This window comes from Rhineura floridana, chromosome 8 (genome assembly GCF_030035675.1).
Source record: "Rhineura floridana isolate rRhiFlo1 chromosome 8, rRhiFlo1.hap2, whole genome shotgun sequence".
NCBI lineage: Eukaryota > Metazoa > Chordata > Lepidosauria > Squamata > Rhineuridae > Rhineura > Rhineura floridana.
Window position 1 is genome coordinate 129,328,230 of NC_084487.1, and position 18,006 is coordinate 129,346,235.

The 18,006-nt window shown below is 41.3% G+C and overlaps 1 protein-coding gene across 1 annotated transcript in view; it reads left to right on the plus strand.

Annotated features, from left to right (window-relative positions):
• Positions 1–18,006, plus strand: part of BORCS5 (BLOC-1 related complex subunit 5) — a 75,418-nt gene that overhangs the window by 1,282 nt on the left and 56,130 nt on the right. Inside the window, exon 2 of the mRNA XM_061582507.1 lies at positions 729–872. Coding sequence (XP_061438491.1) covers positions 729–872 — 144 coding nt within the window. The remainder of the gene's footprint in view (positions 1–728; positions 873–18,006) is intronic.

Sequence of the window (18,006 nt, forward strand, 5' to 3'; positions counted from 1 at the left end):
TTCATACAAACATCTGCAAGTGATATTTTTTGTCAGATTATGTACCGGCATGTGTGAATTGGCCCTTGGACACCAAAAGAACATTCTGGAATTTGCAACAAGAAGAGAAAATGGGCAGTCCAATAAGGAATTAATTGTATGAGGAATATATAGTTTTCTGAATGGACTGGTTTGCATGTAATATGAAGCCCTATAGTCTAAAATAGATCTTCACTAACTCTGAGTGAGCAGCTTGCTAGTTGCACATTGCTGATCTATACCAAAACTACCTCCTTGTGCCACATGGGAGAGGAAACAAACCAGCACTTGTGGCTTGTGACTTCCAAACAAACCATAAGTGGTAAGCCAAGGTTTGTTCTTGGCTTATCACGTATGGTTTGTTTGGGATAATCAAACTATGAGGACTGGTTTGCATGCAATGCTAAATGAGCACCCTGGTTGTTTCCTCTCCTCTGGTATTGGGAGTTGGGGATTGGGTGTGAATGATCAATGTACACCAGCATGTTTCTCATTCACAATATGCCATGATTTGTTTCAGATCATGGTTTCACATTATGTACAAATCAGGTTAGTGAATAGTTCTGTCGCAATAGGTAAGAGTGTGTGTGTGTGTTTTAAGGCAATACTGGGTAAATCGCCTTTTCTTGCAGATGCCAGCTGAGGGGGGAACATAATTGTTGCAGTGGTTTTGTGTTTCCTTATTTTACTTGTCTGGATATTTCCCCCAGCATCTCCGTCACCAGCCAAACAGAGAGCTAAAATGGATGATATTGTTGTGGTGGCACAAGGGACACAATCATCGCGGAATGTCAGCAATGATCCAGATGTCATTAAGTTGCAGGAAATTCCAACTTTCCAACCCCTTTTGAAAGGTAACGTATTACTTCAATTTCACACAAAAAAATAAGGTCGATGGGAGTATTCCCCACTTTCCCCTTTCAACCTCCTGGTTCTTAACACTCCTGGTTCTTGATTATTTAATTTTCTTCTTCTGATTTGTTTTGTTATGCGTTGTTGAATTGCCATACTTCTATGAAGTAGTAGAGAGAACTGGATAAAAAGCATGACTGTTCTGATGGCTTGATATGCTAAAAGCTAGTGACTTGTAGTTAGCCCAGAGAACAGTTATATTTGTGCTGCTAATTCTGTTGAGTCATTCTGTTTAGCAGAGTGAAGAGATGACCCCAGAGAAGGCTTGGGACAGGGGTGAGGAACCTTTTCAGACTAGGGGCCACATGGGTAGGGCCAGAGGCAAAAGTGTGGGGAGTAATGAATGTGCTTGTTACCTTTGTACAGTAAGATAGTTTCCACACACACTCACACACCCTTCCATCAAGGCATGCAAGAGGCATTATCAGAGTCCAAGAACACAATGGTACCTGGCAAAAAACTCAAGGAGGGTGCAAAATAGGGCTGGGGAGGGGTGTGGCCTGGGGAAGGGAGGGGTGTAGCCTAGGGAGAGTCTTAAGGACCAGATAGAGATGCTTTTAGGGCCAGCTGTATTTGGTGCCCAGGCTTGAGGCTTCCCACCCCTGATTTAGGAATAACCTGGGAAACAATGGTGGCTTGGTTAATGTGGTATTTTGATGCCCCTTGTCTCAAATTAGGCACCCCCTTGTTTATAATCTGACAGCAAGTTCACTGAAAGCTATTTTTAAAATTCTGGTTGCTAGTACTGCCTGTATGCTTGCTTCTGCACCTTTCAACACCATCTTGATATGTACATTTGGAAATAAAACCACATAATACAGGATAAAGGAAATAAAATAAATTTGGCATTCTTGACCTTTGCAATGTTAATTCATCATACCACCTATCCCCTTTCTTAAGAACGACCCGCATAATGTGTGTTCTAGATCAGTGGGTTTCAGACTGTCTGCCTTTAGGGAAAAGTTGGTTTGACAGCTGATGAACCCTTGCCTGGCTCCACAAGAGTCCAGTGTGTTTCTGGGGCATACAGAGTTCCAGAACATTTGCCTGGCTTGTTAGACCTCACTCTTGCTCCAGTTGTATAGTGTGTGTGACTATATATGCCATGTATATCTATTGTTACACATTGGAGGGCAAGAGTAGCAACATTGGGCACCTTATCCTTGAAGGAAACTTCAAACTGAGGAACACCTGCCAAGCTTCTAAAGAACCCCAAGAGTCCTGTGGAGCAGAGTTTTATAGGCAATCACAAGTCTCTGTCAATATATACTGACATCTGGTGCCTCTTGGGAAATTTATTTATTTTATTTATTTATTAAATTTATTAGTCACCCATCTGGCTGGCAATCCAGCCACTCTGGGCGACGTACAAAATTATGTTGTGCACCGCCCTGAGAGCCTTAGGGCTGTGGGCGGTATATAAATTGAATAAAATAAATAAATAAATAAAACATATAGTTACATTAAAATATTAAAATCTCAACCAATAATAATAAAACCTAAAAGGTAAAGTAAAGGTAAAGGTGTCCCCGCACTTGTAGTGCGAGTCATTTCCAACTATTAGGGTGACGTCTTGCGACGTTTACTTGGCAGACCGTATATATGGGATGGGATTGCCAATTCCTTCCCCGGCCTTTCTTTACCCCCCAGCATATGCCGGGTACTCATTTTACTGACCATGGATGGATGGAAGGTTGAGTGGACCTCAACCCCTTTTACCGGAGATTCGACTTCCTCCTTCCGTTAGAATCGTACTCCGGCCGTGAGCAGAGCTTTTGGCTGAGTTACCACCGCTTACCACTCATCATAGAGGGGGCATGGCGGAGATCATCTGGGGGGGAATTCCACAGAGTGGGGGCCACAATTGAAAAAGCCTTCTCCCTAGTCCTCATACTGCAACCAGTGCACTGAAGTTGGACCTTTTGATTTGGGAATCTGTGTGATTGTTACTGAAATACTAAGAAATTTATGTGAGTTTATTTTGTGTATTTTACATTTAATCACTAACAGTCAGAACAACTTAAATGTATAATATAGGAATATTCTATTGTGTATATGCAGAATACATAGTAGGAGCATTATTAGAAAAACGACAAAAGGTTTAAATGAGAAAGCATGTACCTTAGTAAGTGTTAAATCTTAAGAAAAACTGCTCAGGAAAAAAAGAAGGCGGAAGAACAACTTGTTTTCTCTGCAGACTATTTAGGAGCCCATAAATATTGGCTGGTCATGGTAACCCAACTATTGCTTTCAATAGTCAGCACAGCTTGGTTTTTTCACTCCTTCCACTACAGAGGAAGGCAAGTACATACTTTTTGTACCTGCTACCCAGCTAGACAGTTTCATGTGCGTGCATGGAACTCTTCCCCACCCAACTTATGATGTGAATGCTGTGGTCTAGTGCTGCTTTGAAAGATGCACACCCTGTTTCCCAGTATTGCTGGTGGCTTTTAGAATTTTGTTATTCCTTTGGCAGAGAATACTAGGGGTTTTTGGCACTAGTTGCTAGAATTAAATGTATGGTTGCCACTGGCAACTTAGCATCCATATTTGTTGCTAATAGTAGTGGATGGAGAATTAAACTTGCTGCAGGACATCCTGTTTGTCCATTAGTGTCATCTTCTTATGGGCACTCCTGCCTGGTGAGATGACAGGTGACTGTCGGTGTATCTCCATAGAAGAGGATGCATAAAAGATCCTTCCCAGAAACAACCACTTGCACTGGATTTTTTTTAGGTGCCAGGTTTAAACTTTTCTTTTAGCAAGGTTTTTGATTGGATTTTGCTGGTTTCTGGTTTTATTTTTTAAAGGATTTTTGTGCTTTATGCTGCACGTTGTGTTTGACATTTTGTTGTTTTTATTATTATAATTGTGAGTTTTATTTTAGATATGATGCCTTGTATACCTTCTAGTTAGAAGGTGCCTAAAAATCGTATAAATAAATCCCTGTCTATCTATGAAGCTCATTCGGTGGCTTGGGCCAAGTATCTCTCTAGCCCTCTTCAGATGGTCCAAATCCAGCTAATTATGCCAGGTGGGACCTGCAGAGATGAGCACACTACTTACATCACTGTTTTCATTACCCTCCAGAAGATGGAGGACAACCTTCTGAAGCAGGGAGCTTACTCTTCTAATTTTCCAGATTCTAAAACATACAGGGAGCCTACCCAAGTATTTATTCTGAACACCTGAAGAGGCTTCTCTCTCTTATCACCTTCTTATAGGGTAACTTCCATGTTCTGCTCTCAGCTTTCTAGAGAAAATGTAGGATACAAACAGAATAGCATTCTAAAAAAAGAAATAGGTAAAACTTGGATCCAAATTACTGTATTGGGCCCAAAAAAATCTGTTAGCGTCCCATAGCTCAGAGGAAGCCCTGATAACAAGAGCCAGTTTATTTTTCTCTCTCGGAGTCAGCCTAAGTGTGTCTGTGTGTGTGCATCAGCATATGCGTATTTGTGCCATGGGACCTGTACTCTTGAGTCTTTCAATTACCTAACAATGGCCAAGTTGGCTAAGGGCCAAACTAGTTGTTATCTTAATTGGATGAATACACTTTTTTGGTTACATAAACAGCAGCCATGGGGAAGCCTTAACACGGTGCAGTGCCACAGTCCTGACAAAAATCAAGCTCCCACTGCTGCCAAAAGAGGCTTTGCTTGAAATACATTTTTTTTGAGAGAGAGGGAGGTGTAGTGGAGGGGGGGCAGGGAGAGTTAAACTTTCTCTTCTCACCTCCAAGGCTGTTCAGGCCTCTCCAGAATGACTACTTATGTAGTAAGTTGCATCCTGTCTACTTTGGCCTTCAAAGACTATAAGACTAGTCCCAAAGAAAGATTTGTATATTTATTTATTTATTAAATTTATTAGTCGCCCATCTGGCTGGTTGTCCAGCCACTCTGGGCGACGTACAAGATAAAAAACAATACATTAAAACGTTAAAATTTAAAACCATAACAGTAAAAACCTAACCCACCCCAAAAGCCTGCCTGAAGAGCCAGGTCTTCAAGGCCCGGCGGAAGCTCATCATAGAAGGGGCATGGCGGAGATCATTTGGGAGAGAGTTCCACAGGGTGGGGGCCACTATAAACAGACTGTAGGAAAGTAGTGAAGTACCTCATACAGTTGACCACTGCAACTCATAATATTATTACCAGCTGAGCTCACATTATCTTCTGGGATGTCAGTTCTACTACTATTGATCTTTCACTTGTTAATAACTTGATCTTTTTAATAATTTGCTAGTTCCAGTGCCAGCCACTCAAAAAACATTGTATGTGAGATTAATATTGTTTCCAACAGGTGGCGCTATTCACTGCCTCTTTGGTGTATTCCATTATTATTTTCAGAAGAAGAGCTTATGTTTACAACATGATAGGGGACTAAGAGTTTGGCAACAGGAGAGCAAGCAGCAAGATCTACCATGAGTGAAGTCCTTACAGGGTTAAAGTCTTGTGAAGAATTTGTTTCACAATCCTTTTTTAACAGGAAGTGGAACTGAGGGAGACTAATATGGTGTGTGGAGCCATTGGTATTGGGGAGCAGGGCAGGGAAAGGCTTCCCCCAAGACCAGTCAGACGAAACAAAAGCTGAGACAGTGTGATATACCTGTATTTCGTTTATATATAGAAGAAATGTCTAGCTCTCTCTTCATTAGCATAAGCCAAGAGTAGGTTAGTGGTTAGAGTGCCAGTCTAGGACTGGGGAGACTTGAGTTCAAATCTCTAGTCACTGGGATGACCTTTGGCCAGTCACCATCCCCTCAGCCTAACCTACCTCCCAGGAATGAGAGGACAAAATGGGGGTAACATGTACAGTGCCTTGCACAAGTAATCAGACCCCTGACCAAGGCTCTCATATTACTGAATTACAAATGGTACATTGTAATTTCGTTCTGTATGATATTTTATTTTGAAACACTGAAACTCAAAATCAATTATTGTAAGCCGACATTGGTTTTACGCTGGGAAATGTTTGTAAGAAAAATAAAAAAACTGAAAGATGTTGCTTGTATAAGTATTCAGCCCCCCCCCCGCACTAATATTTGGTAGAGCCACCTTTTGCTGCAATAACAGCTTTAAGTCTTTGGGGATAGGTATGTACCAGCTTGCACACAGAGGAATTTTGGCCCATTCTTCTTGGCAGATTCGCTGTAGGTCATTCAGGGTGGTTGGATGTCGCTTGTGGACTGCAAATTTCAAAGAGTGCCACAGATTCACAATGGGATTGAGATCAGGACTTTGACTGGGTCACTGTAGAACATTCACCATTTTATTCTTGAGCCACTCCAATGTGCTTTGGCCTTGTGCTTGGGATCATTGTCCTGCTGAAAAGGGAATTTCCTCCCAAGCTTCAGAGTTTTAGTGGACTGAAGCAGGTTCTCTTGCACTATTTCTCTGTATTTTGCTCCATCCATTCTTCCTTCAATTTTAACAAGATACCCAGTCCCTGCTGATGAGAAGCATCCCCACAGCATGATGCTGCCACCACCATCATACTTCACTGTAGGGGTGGTGTGACTTGAGGCATGGGCAGTGATAGGTTTGCACCTCACATAGCGCTTTGAGTTTTGGCCAAAAAGCTCTATCTTGGTCTCATCTGACCACAAAATCTTTTCCCACATCACAGCTGGGGCACTCTCATGCTTTCTGGCAAACTCCAGACATGCTTTCAGAAGGTACTTTTTGAGTAACAGCTTCTTTCTTGCCACCCTCCCATACAGGCCAGTGCCATGCAGAGCACTTGATATGGTTGACTGGTCACCATTACTCCACTCCCAACCACTGAACTTTGTAGCTCCTTCAAAGGGATTGTTGGCCTCTGTGGATTCTCTCACAAGTCTTCTCCTTGTTTGAGTGCTGAGTTTTGAGCACCGGCCTTTTCTTGGAAGTGCCTGGGGGGTGTGATGTACCTTCCACTTCCTGATGATTGATCCAACTGTGCTCACTGGGATATCCAAACATTTAGATATTCTTTTGTACCCTTTTCCTAATCTATGGATTTGTATTACATTATCTCTCACTTCTGCAGAATGCTCTTTGGTCTTCATTTTCCTTCAGATCCACGGCCTGACGAATGATCCTTCAACAGTGGGGTTTTTATTCTGACAGTGTGACAGCACCTTTAATGGTTCACAGGTGGAGGGCAATGATAAGATAATTGTGTCCTCCATAGGGCAATTTCTTTCATCTGTGTACAATGGGAGCTTCCACAGCACAGGAGTCGAATACTTATGCATGCAACATGTTTCAGTTTTTTATGTTTCTTACAAACATTTCCCAACATAAAACCAATATCACCTTACAATAATTGATTTTGAGTCTCAGTGTCAGAATAAAATAAACAGAATGAAATTACAATGTACCATTTGTAATTTAGTAATATGAGAGCACTGGTCAGGGGTCTGATTTCTTTTGCCAGGCACTGTATACTGCTTTCGGCCTGTTGGAGGAAAAGAGGGATATATATGTAATAACTAAAATATTGGGGTAAATGGACCACTAGTTTGACTCTGTACTAAGATCCTTTATATGTCCATAGCATCATCATGTCTGAAAGTGAGAACAAGAGTTTAACCCGAGTTTAAGATTCCATTAAATTAAAGCAACAATTTGTGTGGACATAAGCTCTTTCCTTTTATTCTTATGCACCTGCTAATTTGGCCTCTACTTCTCTTGTTGTATTGGCAAGCAAAAACATTTTTAGTTGGTTTGGAGGGCTCCTCCTCTTCAGTCAGTGGGGATGAGAGATGTCGGGACTGGCTTACTGGTGCCCTGCCCTGCACTCTCAAAGGGGAGCAACATACGTTTTAGTTATGAAAGCCAAAACATAATCCAGACAAGGCAGGGGTTCTGTTGGTTGAAGGAGGTCTGCTGATCTGGGTTTAGGTGTTCATCCTATTTTGGATGAGGTTGCACTTAAGAACGGTATGCTGCTTGGAAGAGCTTCTAAATAAAATGCTGCTCCTGGATCCTGGTAGTGATTTTCAGCAACTTTGCATCCAGTTGCATATTTTTCTGGAGAAATTGGACCTAGCCACAGTCATTCATTCTCTATGTCCAGACTACAGAACTGTAAACAGGATGCAAGTGAGACTGCTTTTGAAAATTGTTCAAAAGTATAAGTTGGTTTTGAATACGACAGCCAGATTATTTTCTGGTGTAAATTGTTCTGATCATACCTCTCCATTGTTTCAGCTACATTGGCTACCAATCCACTCCCTGGCCTAATTCAAAAGTGCTGGCCTTATGTGAACCTAGACCATTTAAGCCCTTAAAGGAACTTAGCTTGGGCAGCTAAACCATGGTTTAGTTTTATGTGCAAACTCACTGACTCCATCTTCCTGGTGTCCAGTTTGCATGGACCCCTTCCCCCCCACTTGCCTTAATTTGAGCAATATGTAAGTAGTACATTATTCTCTGAAGATAAATTAAGCTTGTTCTTCAGTAGTCTCCAAAAGCACCTACTTTTGATCATTTTCAAATACACTCTATAAATTTAATCAACCAAATGGCTTGTGTTGTTTGATCATATAAAAGACTGTAATTCTTTGAGGCATGAGCCGGTAGAGGATCTTGCACATAGTTGGGATCTCCCTGTATAGCCAGACAGGCAAACACTTTAAACTCACAGACATCTTGCCTGTTCAGCTGTGCAAGTTTCTGCAGTAGAAACATCAGACACCTCCAACTATATAAGCACTTCTTTCCTGCACATAGACTTGTAGGAATGCAGCCTAAATTTTAAATAATTTATATTGTATGGTGTGTCCCTCTTATATATACAAAAACAGTTATGTTTGATTCTCCTCAGAATTGTGTTTTCATTTAAAGATGCAGCTGTAGCTCTATGGGCTGCTTGCAAAGTTTTCTACAACATGAGCTGATATCTTTTAAAGAGATATTGGAATGTCCAGCCAATTGGGTAGGATGTTGCATCCCAGACATTTTCCAGAGCTTCATCACTTATAACATCCTTGACAGCTAACAATGCAAACCTGTCACTTGGCAATAGCAAGCTCACTGTTTCAAGCCAAAAAGTTGGTGGAAGGGATATGTGTTCTTCTACAGACAGATGTGCTGAATTTCTGGATTATAATTATTTTGTCTGGTCTACAGCAAGGGTGGAACATTGGTACAGAGTCACAATGTATGTCTTGTAAAAATCCATTTTGTCTTTCTTGAACCTGTTCAGATGTTTGTTTTTCTGGTATGAAAGGAGGAAGGGGTGAGGCCCAGGGTTGCACAAGATCTCATTATACTCTTCAATCCCAAATAGATTTGGGGACATCTGAGTACAGGGATTTTTCCTTCTCTTATGCTAGCTTTTTTTTTTAACATTTTATTTCTTCTTTGCCATACAAATATCAGAACAGTATAAGACAATACATAACACACAAGAAAAGAAAGAAAAAGGAGCATTAATCACGTGGTTGCATTTAAAGAAGTCAATTTTGTGTTAATTGACCTTTTTTAGTAATTGTTCTCATTTCCACGTTGAGTCTCTTATGCGAGCTTGAGAAACGAAAGTTTAACCTGTCTGTTCCCTATAGAGGTGCTCCAGAGGTGCACTGGGACACCAGCAGCTTTGGATGGTGGGCTCTGACATATTCCACACATCAGTCTTCTCCTGTATCTTAGCTGAAATATAATGCTTCCAGTCCCTTCCAAATGTTGCATGAATTTGTCCTCCCCCTGCCCCACCTTTCTCTTTGAACATACACAGCTGTGGTGTGCAGTTAGATCATTGACCTATTTCACCAGTGCTGTCCAGTAACAGTAGCGATAATTATAATTTCATTTGTATAGCAATTTTAGTGTATAAAGAGCTTTATATTCATTAACTAGTTCTCATTCTTACAACCACCCTGCAAGGTAAGTCTGTATTGTTATTGGAGAGAGCAGCTTGGCAGGCCTCCTAGTGAGTTCATGGTAGAGATTTTGTGAATTATAGCTCATTCTCTTATGCATTTCACTACACCAGTTCTTGATATCCTTTGGGAGTTACCTTCTGAGCAGATGTAATATTGTATCATGGTTAACTGAGACCAAACTTTGCAAACCCAGTTCTAACAATGGTGTTGCAAACTCTAGTTTAGGGTAGCTAAAGTAGTGCCCTCCCGATGTGGATTACAGCTTCCATTTTCCCTGGCCATTGGCTCTGCTGGTTGGGACTGTCGGGAATTGTAGCCCAAAACATTTGGAGGGCACTACACTGGTTACTCGTGCTCTAGTTAATGATCACTATAGTTACCTTCAGTCATTGCAGAAGATCCTGTGGAATACTCCCAGTCTTTTAACCATGGCATAGTGTTGGGTAGACATAGATGCCAATGCTAGCTATGGTTAAAGATGGAAGTGTATACTTATGCACTGGACATATACCATCTCTATGAGGTCTGTCATTGCACATGCCTGTCAGCGTATGCACAGCCTTGGCTGTGCCTCAAGTTCTTAAGTTGCACCATCGCTATTGGAGTTTAAACGGATAAGCAAGTAGATAGGTATTTTATGTGTGTCATTCTTAGAATCATAGAATTGAAAGGGGCCTATAAAGCCATCAAGTCCAACCCCCTGTTCAATGCAGAAATCCAACTTAAAGCATACCTGACAGGTGCCCGACCAGCTGCCTCTTGAATGCCTCCAGTGCTGGAGAGCCCACCACCTCCCTAGGTAATTGGTTCCATTGTCATACCGTCTACCAGTTAGGGCTTTGTTTCCAGGCCGCTGATCATCCTTGTTGCCATCCTCTGACCCTGTTCCAGTTTGTCTGCATCCTTCTTAAAATGCAGTGTCCAGAACTGGATGCACTACTCAAGATGAGGCCTAACCAGTGCTGAATATCACTTCACTTGATTTGGAAACTATCCTTCTGTTAATGCAATCTAAAATAGAATTTGCCTTTTTTTGTAGCCACATTGCACTTTTGGCCCATTCAGCTTGTGATCAACAATAATCCCAAGATCCTTCTCTCACTTAGTATTGCTGAGCCAAGTATCCCCCAGTAAGAAAGACTCAAGTATGGTAACTGGCCCCAAAACCAATTTAATGTAATCTGCAAAGTATTACTTCAAACATCCAGATAACTATTTGGCTCAATGCATTCTTCATACTTCAAATTTCATCTAATTTATGGTTCCTGTATGGGTTTGAACTATGTTATAATTTAAAATAAATTATATTTATTTTATATTTTATATTTTATTTATATTTATGCATATTCCATCTGCATCCAGGCTATACATCTCTGGGAAGATGTGGAACCATGAGGTAGTTTGCTGTTTACCTCTATTGTAAGTATAGATTAGGCTAGACAGTTTTGTTATTTTTGTTTGTGACTGTAACTCTCTTTGGATTTTACCTGGCCCACAGGGGTGTGGGTTTTAAGGAATCATCTTACTGCAATATCTTTGTGCATTTATATTTTTGTTCTAATAAAGCTATTTCTTATTTACCATTGCAGGGGAGATTTGGCTCTGAGTCCAGCACCTTGGCCATTTAGCCACAGACTACTGGATATTTGGGTATTTTGCCTAAAGGCCCCAGGACAAAGAGTGTACTTTTGGCTCTTGTCTTTGGAATCCTTGGCAGGTCTTTTTCTTTGGGTTTGGCACTTTGGGTTTCCCCTTGTCCCGGAATGGGTGACCAGGATTAAGGAGTGGTGGCAGCCTACCTACCTTGCAGGGTTGTTGTTGGTTTACTCAGCCCTGGGAAGGGAGGCACAGGTTGTGCCTGGCCAGGATCAATTGTCCTGGGTTTGGGAATTGAGACCTAGGACTAAACCGGGGCGGTTCATGACAATGCTGCATTTCATTTCCCCCAGAATTTCAGTTTACCCTGAGCACTTTAGTAATATGTTGCTACCTTTACAATAAAAATTGACTTTTTAAAAATGTGCCAAATGACTTTCTAATATGCATGCAAGGGATATTAGTATTCAAAAACCTTGATACAACCATCACAATAATAAGCTCTACTGTTTTACTGCATTTTCTTTTGAACCAAATAAAATTAATCTTGGTATATTTACATACACAGAGAACTTGTGCCAGCCCTTTACTTTTTTCTGGCAGATAGTCTATGTAGTGGGGTGCTGTTAGCAACAGAAGCCAAGAATGCATAAGCTGTTGCTGTTCTTGGGCTGGTCATTTTGTTGCATGCCACCCCAATCTCTGAGCGGTGCAAGGCTTCCAGGGGTCCCTGCGCTTCCCCAGGGTTTGGTTTCCTCGGAAAGAAGGTCAGTGGAGACTCTGGTGTCTTTTATGAAATATGATTTTTATTTACACACATTCTAACCTGAGCTTAAGATGGAGGGATTCAAAGCATTAGCAGTCCAATAGATCTTGCTTTTCCATCAGGCTTGTAAACAGGCATCCCAAAGCCATGGTGCAGAGAGCAAACCTCTCTGTGTGTTCCTGGTTCCCAGCTTCTCAAGAGTAGACTGAAAACACAAGCCTTTCACTTCACTTTGCTAGTGTGACCTCACACAATTAAATGCTTCTCTATACGAGGGAAAAAAAAGAATCCTTGCATGTAAAAGGCTAGCTCAAACCCTTCTGCCTCACATCTAGAGTTCACGTAGAGGTGATTTTTGTATAAAAGAGTATTCTGAAGTGAATACGAGCAGTCATAAATGGTGTAACCCAAACATAGATCTACAAGGTTAGTGAGAAGGCTTGTGTGTTAGTTATATAATCAGTTTTGTAGTGTGCTGAGGATAGTGTTATAACTATGAGGAGTGTTAATGTTCTGCCTCTGGGTCAAATTTTTAGGTATTTATTACAGGTCTGTAGCTTTTTAAATGTGCAAAAAAGAATCATAATCACTCTTGCTGTGTAGGGAAAAAAAGTAAATTCCTGATGAAAGGAATCTCTTGAAGATTGGTGCAAATGACTATTTTTATGTTTTTTGAGTAGAGTGACTTGTTGCATGTGTAAAACCAAGCAAAGAGTACTGGTGAAAAAGCAGCAAATGCAGATAGCAAAAGGCCACCAATAATCTTGAGGCTTTGAAACTGCAAATGTTTGCTTGAGTGAAATTCTCCTGCATGTCATTGAATAAGAATGAGCTGAGGTCACCCTTGGCAAGAGCAGGACTCTATTTTTTTCCACATGAACAGCACAACATGTGAAAGGGGGGGGAAGGGGGTCAGGGGAAGAAAAAGGAATCTGGAAGGAGGAGAACAGTGTGTTGTAAACATAATTTTTATTTGAATATATATATTTGTTTTCTTTGCAAGCCTTGAGAACATAAATGAAGATTAGGTACACTTTTGTTGTCTTTAGTATAGTATAACTGTGGCACAGAGTTCCCTGCTTAAAGTTGCCTAATTCTTTTTTGGTTCTTGTCCATTTATATTCTGGGGCCTGTCCCAGTTTAAGTCTCCACTCCAGCAAAATTGCCAGAATTCAGTAGGTTCTTGCCTGAGTTTTACAACTCATGACATTTCATAGATAGGCAACTGGCAGCCCAATAACTTGATCCAGCCCCTGGCAGCTGCCCACCCGAGAAGCCCCCACTCCCAAAGAGATTTTCCCATAGTCACTCTTGATGACACAGACCAAAGGCTACTGAACCTGCGACATACGCATCATGTGAGCGGCAACACAGTTATGGCGTTTGGGCATGTCAAATGTTGGGATTGATATTTTTATCTATTGAATTATGTCTTACTACACTTTTGTTTTTATTGTTACATTGTTATGTTTTGTTACTTACATACACAGTGTTATTGTATATGTTTTAAATTGTATATTTTTATTAATTTCAAAGCCTTTTTATTGGTCAATGTAATATGATGGTGAAGACAGCCTTTTGTGTTTCAAACTGGAGGTTATGTTGTATTTCTATTTTGGGTGCATTAAGAGTTGAATCTGAAACTGCAGTTTGATGTAAAATCAGACTGATTACAATATGTTGCTACTTAAGCAATGGCTCTAGCTGTTGGAAAAAAACAAACTTGGCCTGCCCAAGGTGCATGTTTTCAGCCTGCTATGCTTAAACCACTCCACTTAAGGAAAGGTGGGCATGGTCAGTTAAAAACATAGAGCACACCTAGAAATTTGCTAGAATATATTTCACCTCCCACTGTTTTATCTTGTACAAACTGAGACACTCCTTATGTCCAATGGAGACTATTCTGCAGAACAGCAAGTGCTATTATTCCACAATTGTTTTTGGAGATTTTTAGGTTGCAAAGTGTTGCTGTACTTCACATATTCACAGAAACAGAAGCAAAAGAAAATGATTTACTATAGGAAATTTCACTAAAATTGCAAAGTAAATCAAACATTTGAAGTGATTATCTGAACTATATCAACAGTCTTAATGTTGCTTCCACCCTGCTAAAACAAGATCAGCACAGCACATGTCTTGTTTTTGTTATTTGGGCGGATTGCAAGTGTTGCCATCACTCACCATATGCTCAGAGTCACATGTTGCCAAATTCTTCCAAGCTACACAGGAAGTGGATTGGACTGTGAAAGACCAACCCAAATTGTGTTTGCTTTTTTATAAATTTGTAGGGCAGTACAATATCTCAGAGAGGAGTTCAGGTCTCCTGCTCCCCTGGTGCATTCACTTTAGCTGCCCAATTTCCCTGCTTTTTAAATTTGATAGAAATATCTGTTGGCTATAGGTACATTCTTAAACCACAAGTTTTTTTTTCCTATTAGTGAATAACTTCTAGGGACTACCAGTTCTCAGACAAACGCACAACAGGAAAGATGTATCCTGGTTGCTAGGGGGAAAACAACCATAGAAAATAAGACAGAATCAAGAAAGGGGCCCTAAAGGAAATCAGCAGCTTTTTAGGATCCAATGGATTCCTATTGTTTAGTGTCTGAACAACTCACCAGTTGCAGCTCTGACTTTGGTCATGGGCTAAAAGCACTAACAGGTGGGAGCAGCCAGACTGACCTGTTTCACATAAATCATTTAGAAGGGAACCTGCACATTTTACTTCATGGTTTTCTTTCTAAGAGGGAGATTTACTTTTAAAAAAATAGAAACCTAAGAGTCTGGGGGCCCTGCGCATGGGCTCCAATGATGGCCTTTGTGGGTGTTGGCTTGGTGGCCCCCACCATAAGCAATTTTATATGGGGGCCTGCTTGGGAGAAAAAACCAAAATTCTGGGCAAGGCCAGATCACTGAGTATAGCCAACAAAGTTTTCTGGATCTGAACCATAAACTGCAAATGTGACAAACATTTTTGATAACGTGGATCATACAGGTACTCTGATTGGAGAGCTGGGATTGGCTTTAATCCTTTGTTAAGGTACATGGTAGCTAACCTCTGTTTGCTGCTGTTTAATATGCAGAACAGCCTGTAGTACAATAAAGTTTCCTGCTGAAGCCTTGTGCAGAGGGGCAGATGATCACAACTGCTCGGGCCTGGCAACTGTTTCTTGCTTGCATAGACTTCTAGACGCAAGTGGCTTAGCCTGGACCTAAGCATTCAGGCAAAGGTTTGCTTAATATTAACTACCATCTCTTGACTAGCTCTGAGGTGTAGGAAGGGTATATATGTAGGAATTAAATCCACCCTCCCCAAGAGGTGCCTGCACACCCACCCCCTTGCTGACCAAGAAACAAACAGGAGGAATGGTACCTGTAAATGTGCAGTGTCAGAAATGGAAATGGAAATTGAGGAGGAGATTCACTAGCAACTCTCCAGTCTATTCTCAAAGTGGCTACTTGACAAAACTAGTTGCAGGTCAGGCATCTAGTGGTACAGACTTATTTTCCTCAGGCTTCCAGTGCTGTTGACCCACCTGCCCTCTAAGAGTCTATAGATTTCCCTGTGGAGATTATTTTAACAGGGCAACTTTGCTAAGGTTGCTCTCATGTAAATGTGTTACATGGGTAAAAGGGTACATTATAATTGCTGTCCATGTGCTGGCTTATTCTTCATTAAATTGTGCTAACCATAGAAGGAATTTAAGTTTTGTACAAAGTCCGTAAGTACTGTTTTCTTCAGAAAATGAGTTTGGTCACTCTCATCACTGGAGGCCTCTTCAAAAACTACTGTTTGAATCCTAAAATAAGTTACCTTGAGGAAGATTATGGAAGGAGAGTTGTCCATCCCCTGCCTCCCAGTCTCCTGTGGCTCCTGAAAAGCTTCTCTGGAGGGTTAGGAGAACCTTCTGAACAATATGAGATGGTGCGCGAGGGTCATTGGAACAGGAAGGAATTGCCCAAAATCAGGGTTGGATCCTACGATACAATAAGGAAGTTCAGGAAAGTTTCCAACTTCCCATCCCACGTTGTTAAGGAGCCCCTCCCCTCCCTCAGGCTTTTGAGGGCTGGAGGGAGGAAGAAAAGAGGAGAAACTTATCATTATTATTTATTGGTTAGTTTGTTTATTGCATTTGTATACTGTCCCATAGCCGAAGCTCTCTGGGCGGTTTACAACAATTAAAAACATTAAAAACAAATAAAGAAATTTAAAAACACATTTTTTTTAAAAAAAAGCAATTTAAAAACATTATTGTTGTTGTTGTTGTTGCTTATTTCTCTCCAGCCTTTTGGCCAAAAGGCCCTCAAGGTGGCTTACAAAACATAAACACAAATATAGAAATACATATCAATAAAAACAGTACAATTTACAAAAATTAAATAACAAAGTAATAACATTATTAAAAAGCAACAATAACAACTTTTAATGAATATCCAATAACAAATCACACTTTCCTACCACTTATTCCTAACAATAATGTCTACTAACTCTTGCATCAATATGTTGAGATCAAAACATAATACCATTGAGGTGTCCTGCTGGTACTGCATCTGCCAGTCCTAAAACAAGAAAAGGAGTAGGAGCAGTCCAGCTTTTTGCCAACAGAGACCGATATCCATGGTAAGCAGTACTTCAGCTTGATCACAGGGGTGAAGCTGTCGACATTCCTGCTGTCGTACGTCGTTGCAAAGGTGGAAACGATGGGCTCGGAAGGAAGTAGAAGCCTGCTTGGCGTGGGTGGGTCTACCCGCAGGAGAGAGAGAAACAACGGGCTCTGAGACGAAAAGGGTGTAGGCCTGTTTGGCATAGATGGATTTGCCCACAGGGGAAGCCAGAGCTCTCATCTTTGGAGAGTTGGTACGGGTCTGCCATAACAGCTGGGTTGGATGACGAGAGGCCCAGCAGGGAGAGCAGCAGCAAAAAAAGTTGCGGTGGTGAAGACGGGCAGGCGGCGCTTGGTGGCTCTGGGGCTTTCAAAGATGAAGGTGGCACAGCTGCACCTCCACCAAACAGGGCAACAAAAAGCCCAAGAGGGAGGGCAGCGGCAAGGAAGATGCGGCAGCGGAGACAAGCGGGCGGCATTCGATAGTTCCGGAGCTTTTCAAAAATAAAGGTGGCACAACTGCACCTCTGCCTGTAACTCTGCTCTGCGCAGGTTCCGAGTGGCAAAGGTGTTCAAAATAAAGCACCAGCAGCTTGCCCGCCGCTGTCTCTCTGCTGTCTTCTTGCAACCTCGCAGGAAACCGTTCACACTGCCGCTCATGCTGCCGCCATCTTTTCGGCTGTAAACTTTCTTAAGTTAACTTACTTTATAGGATCCAAGCTTATTTCTGGACAGGAGCCAACGTGGGCAAAGATAGTATCTTTAGTTTTGCAATAGAGACCTAGTGGAAGCAGCAGGCCAGATAGAATGGCCCTGTAGCAGCCTAACACAGCGAAGCACATTCAGTCACAGAATGCAGCTGTTGAGAGAGGAGAAAAATGGGAAAAAATATATGTACAGCTGTAGCTGAACAGAAACTCATCTCTGTGCTCTTGTTTTGCAAAAGGACTTTGAGCAATCTGTTTGAGCACTGAGTAAAAAGGCCACAACCATTCTTAATTTGCCCCAATATCCCAGATCTTTTAATGCTGAATTTATGTGGTGTCGGTCCCTGGGGCAGGGGAAGAGAACACAGGATTGGTTGCCTGCATCAGGCATAAAAATATTTAGTTATGACGATGGGGTAGCTAAACATTAGTATACAAATTCTAATTCTGAATTCTTGGCCATTCAGAATTAGCTGTGGCATGGCCTTGAATCAGTAGAGAACGTATCTGTTTACTGATTTTTAAACCTAT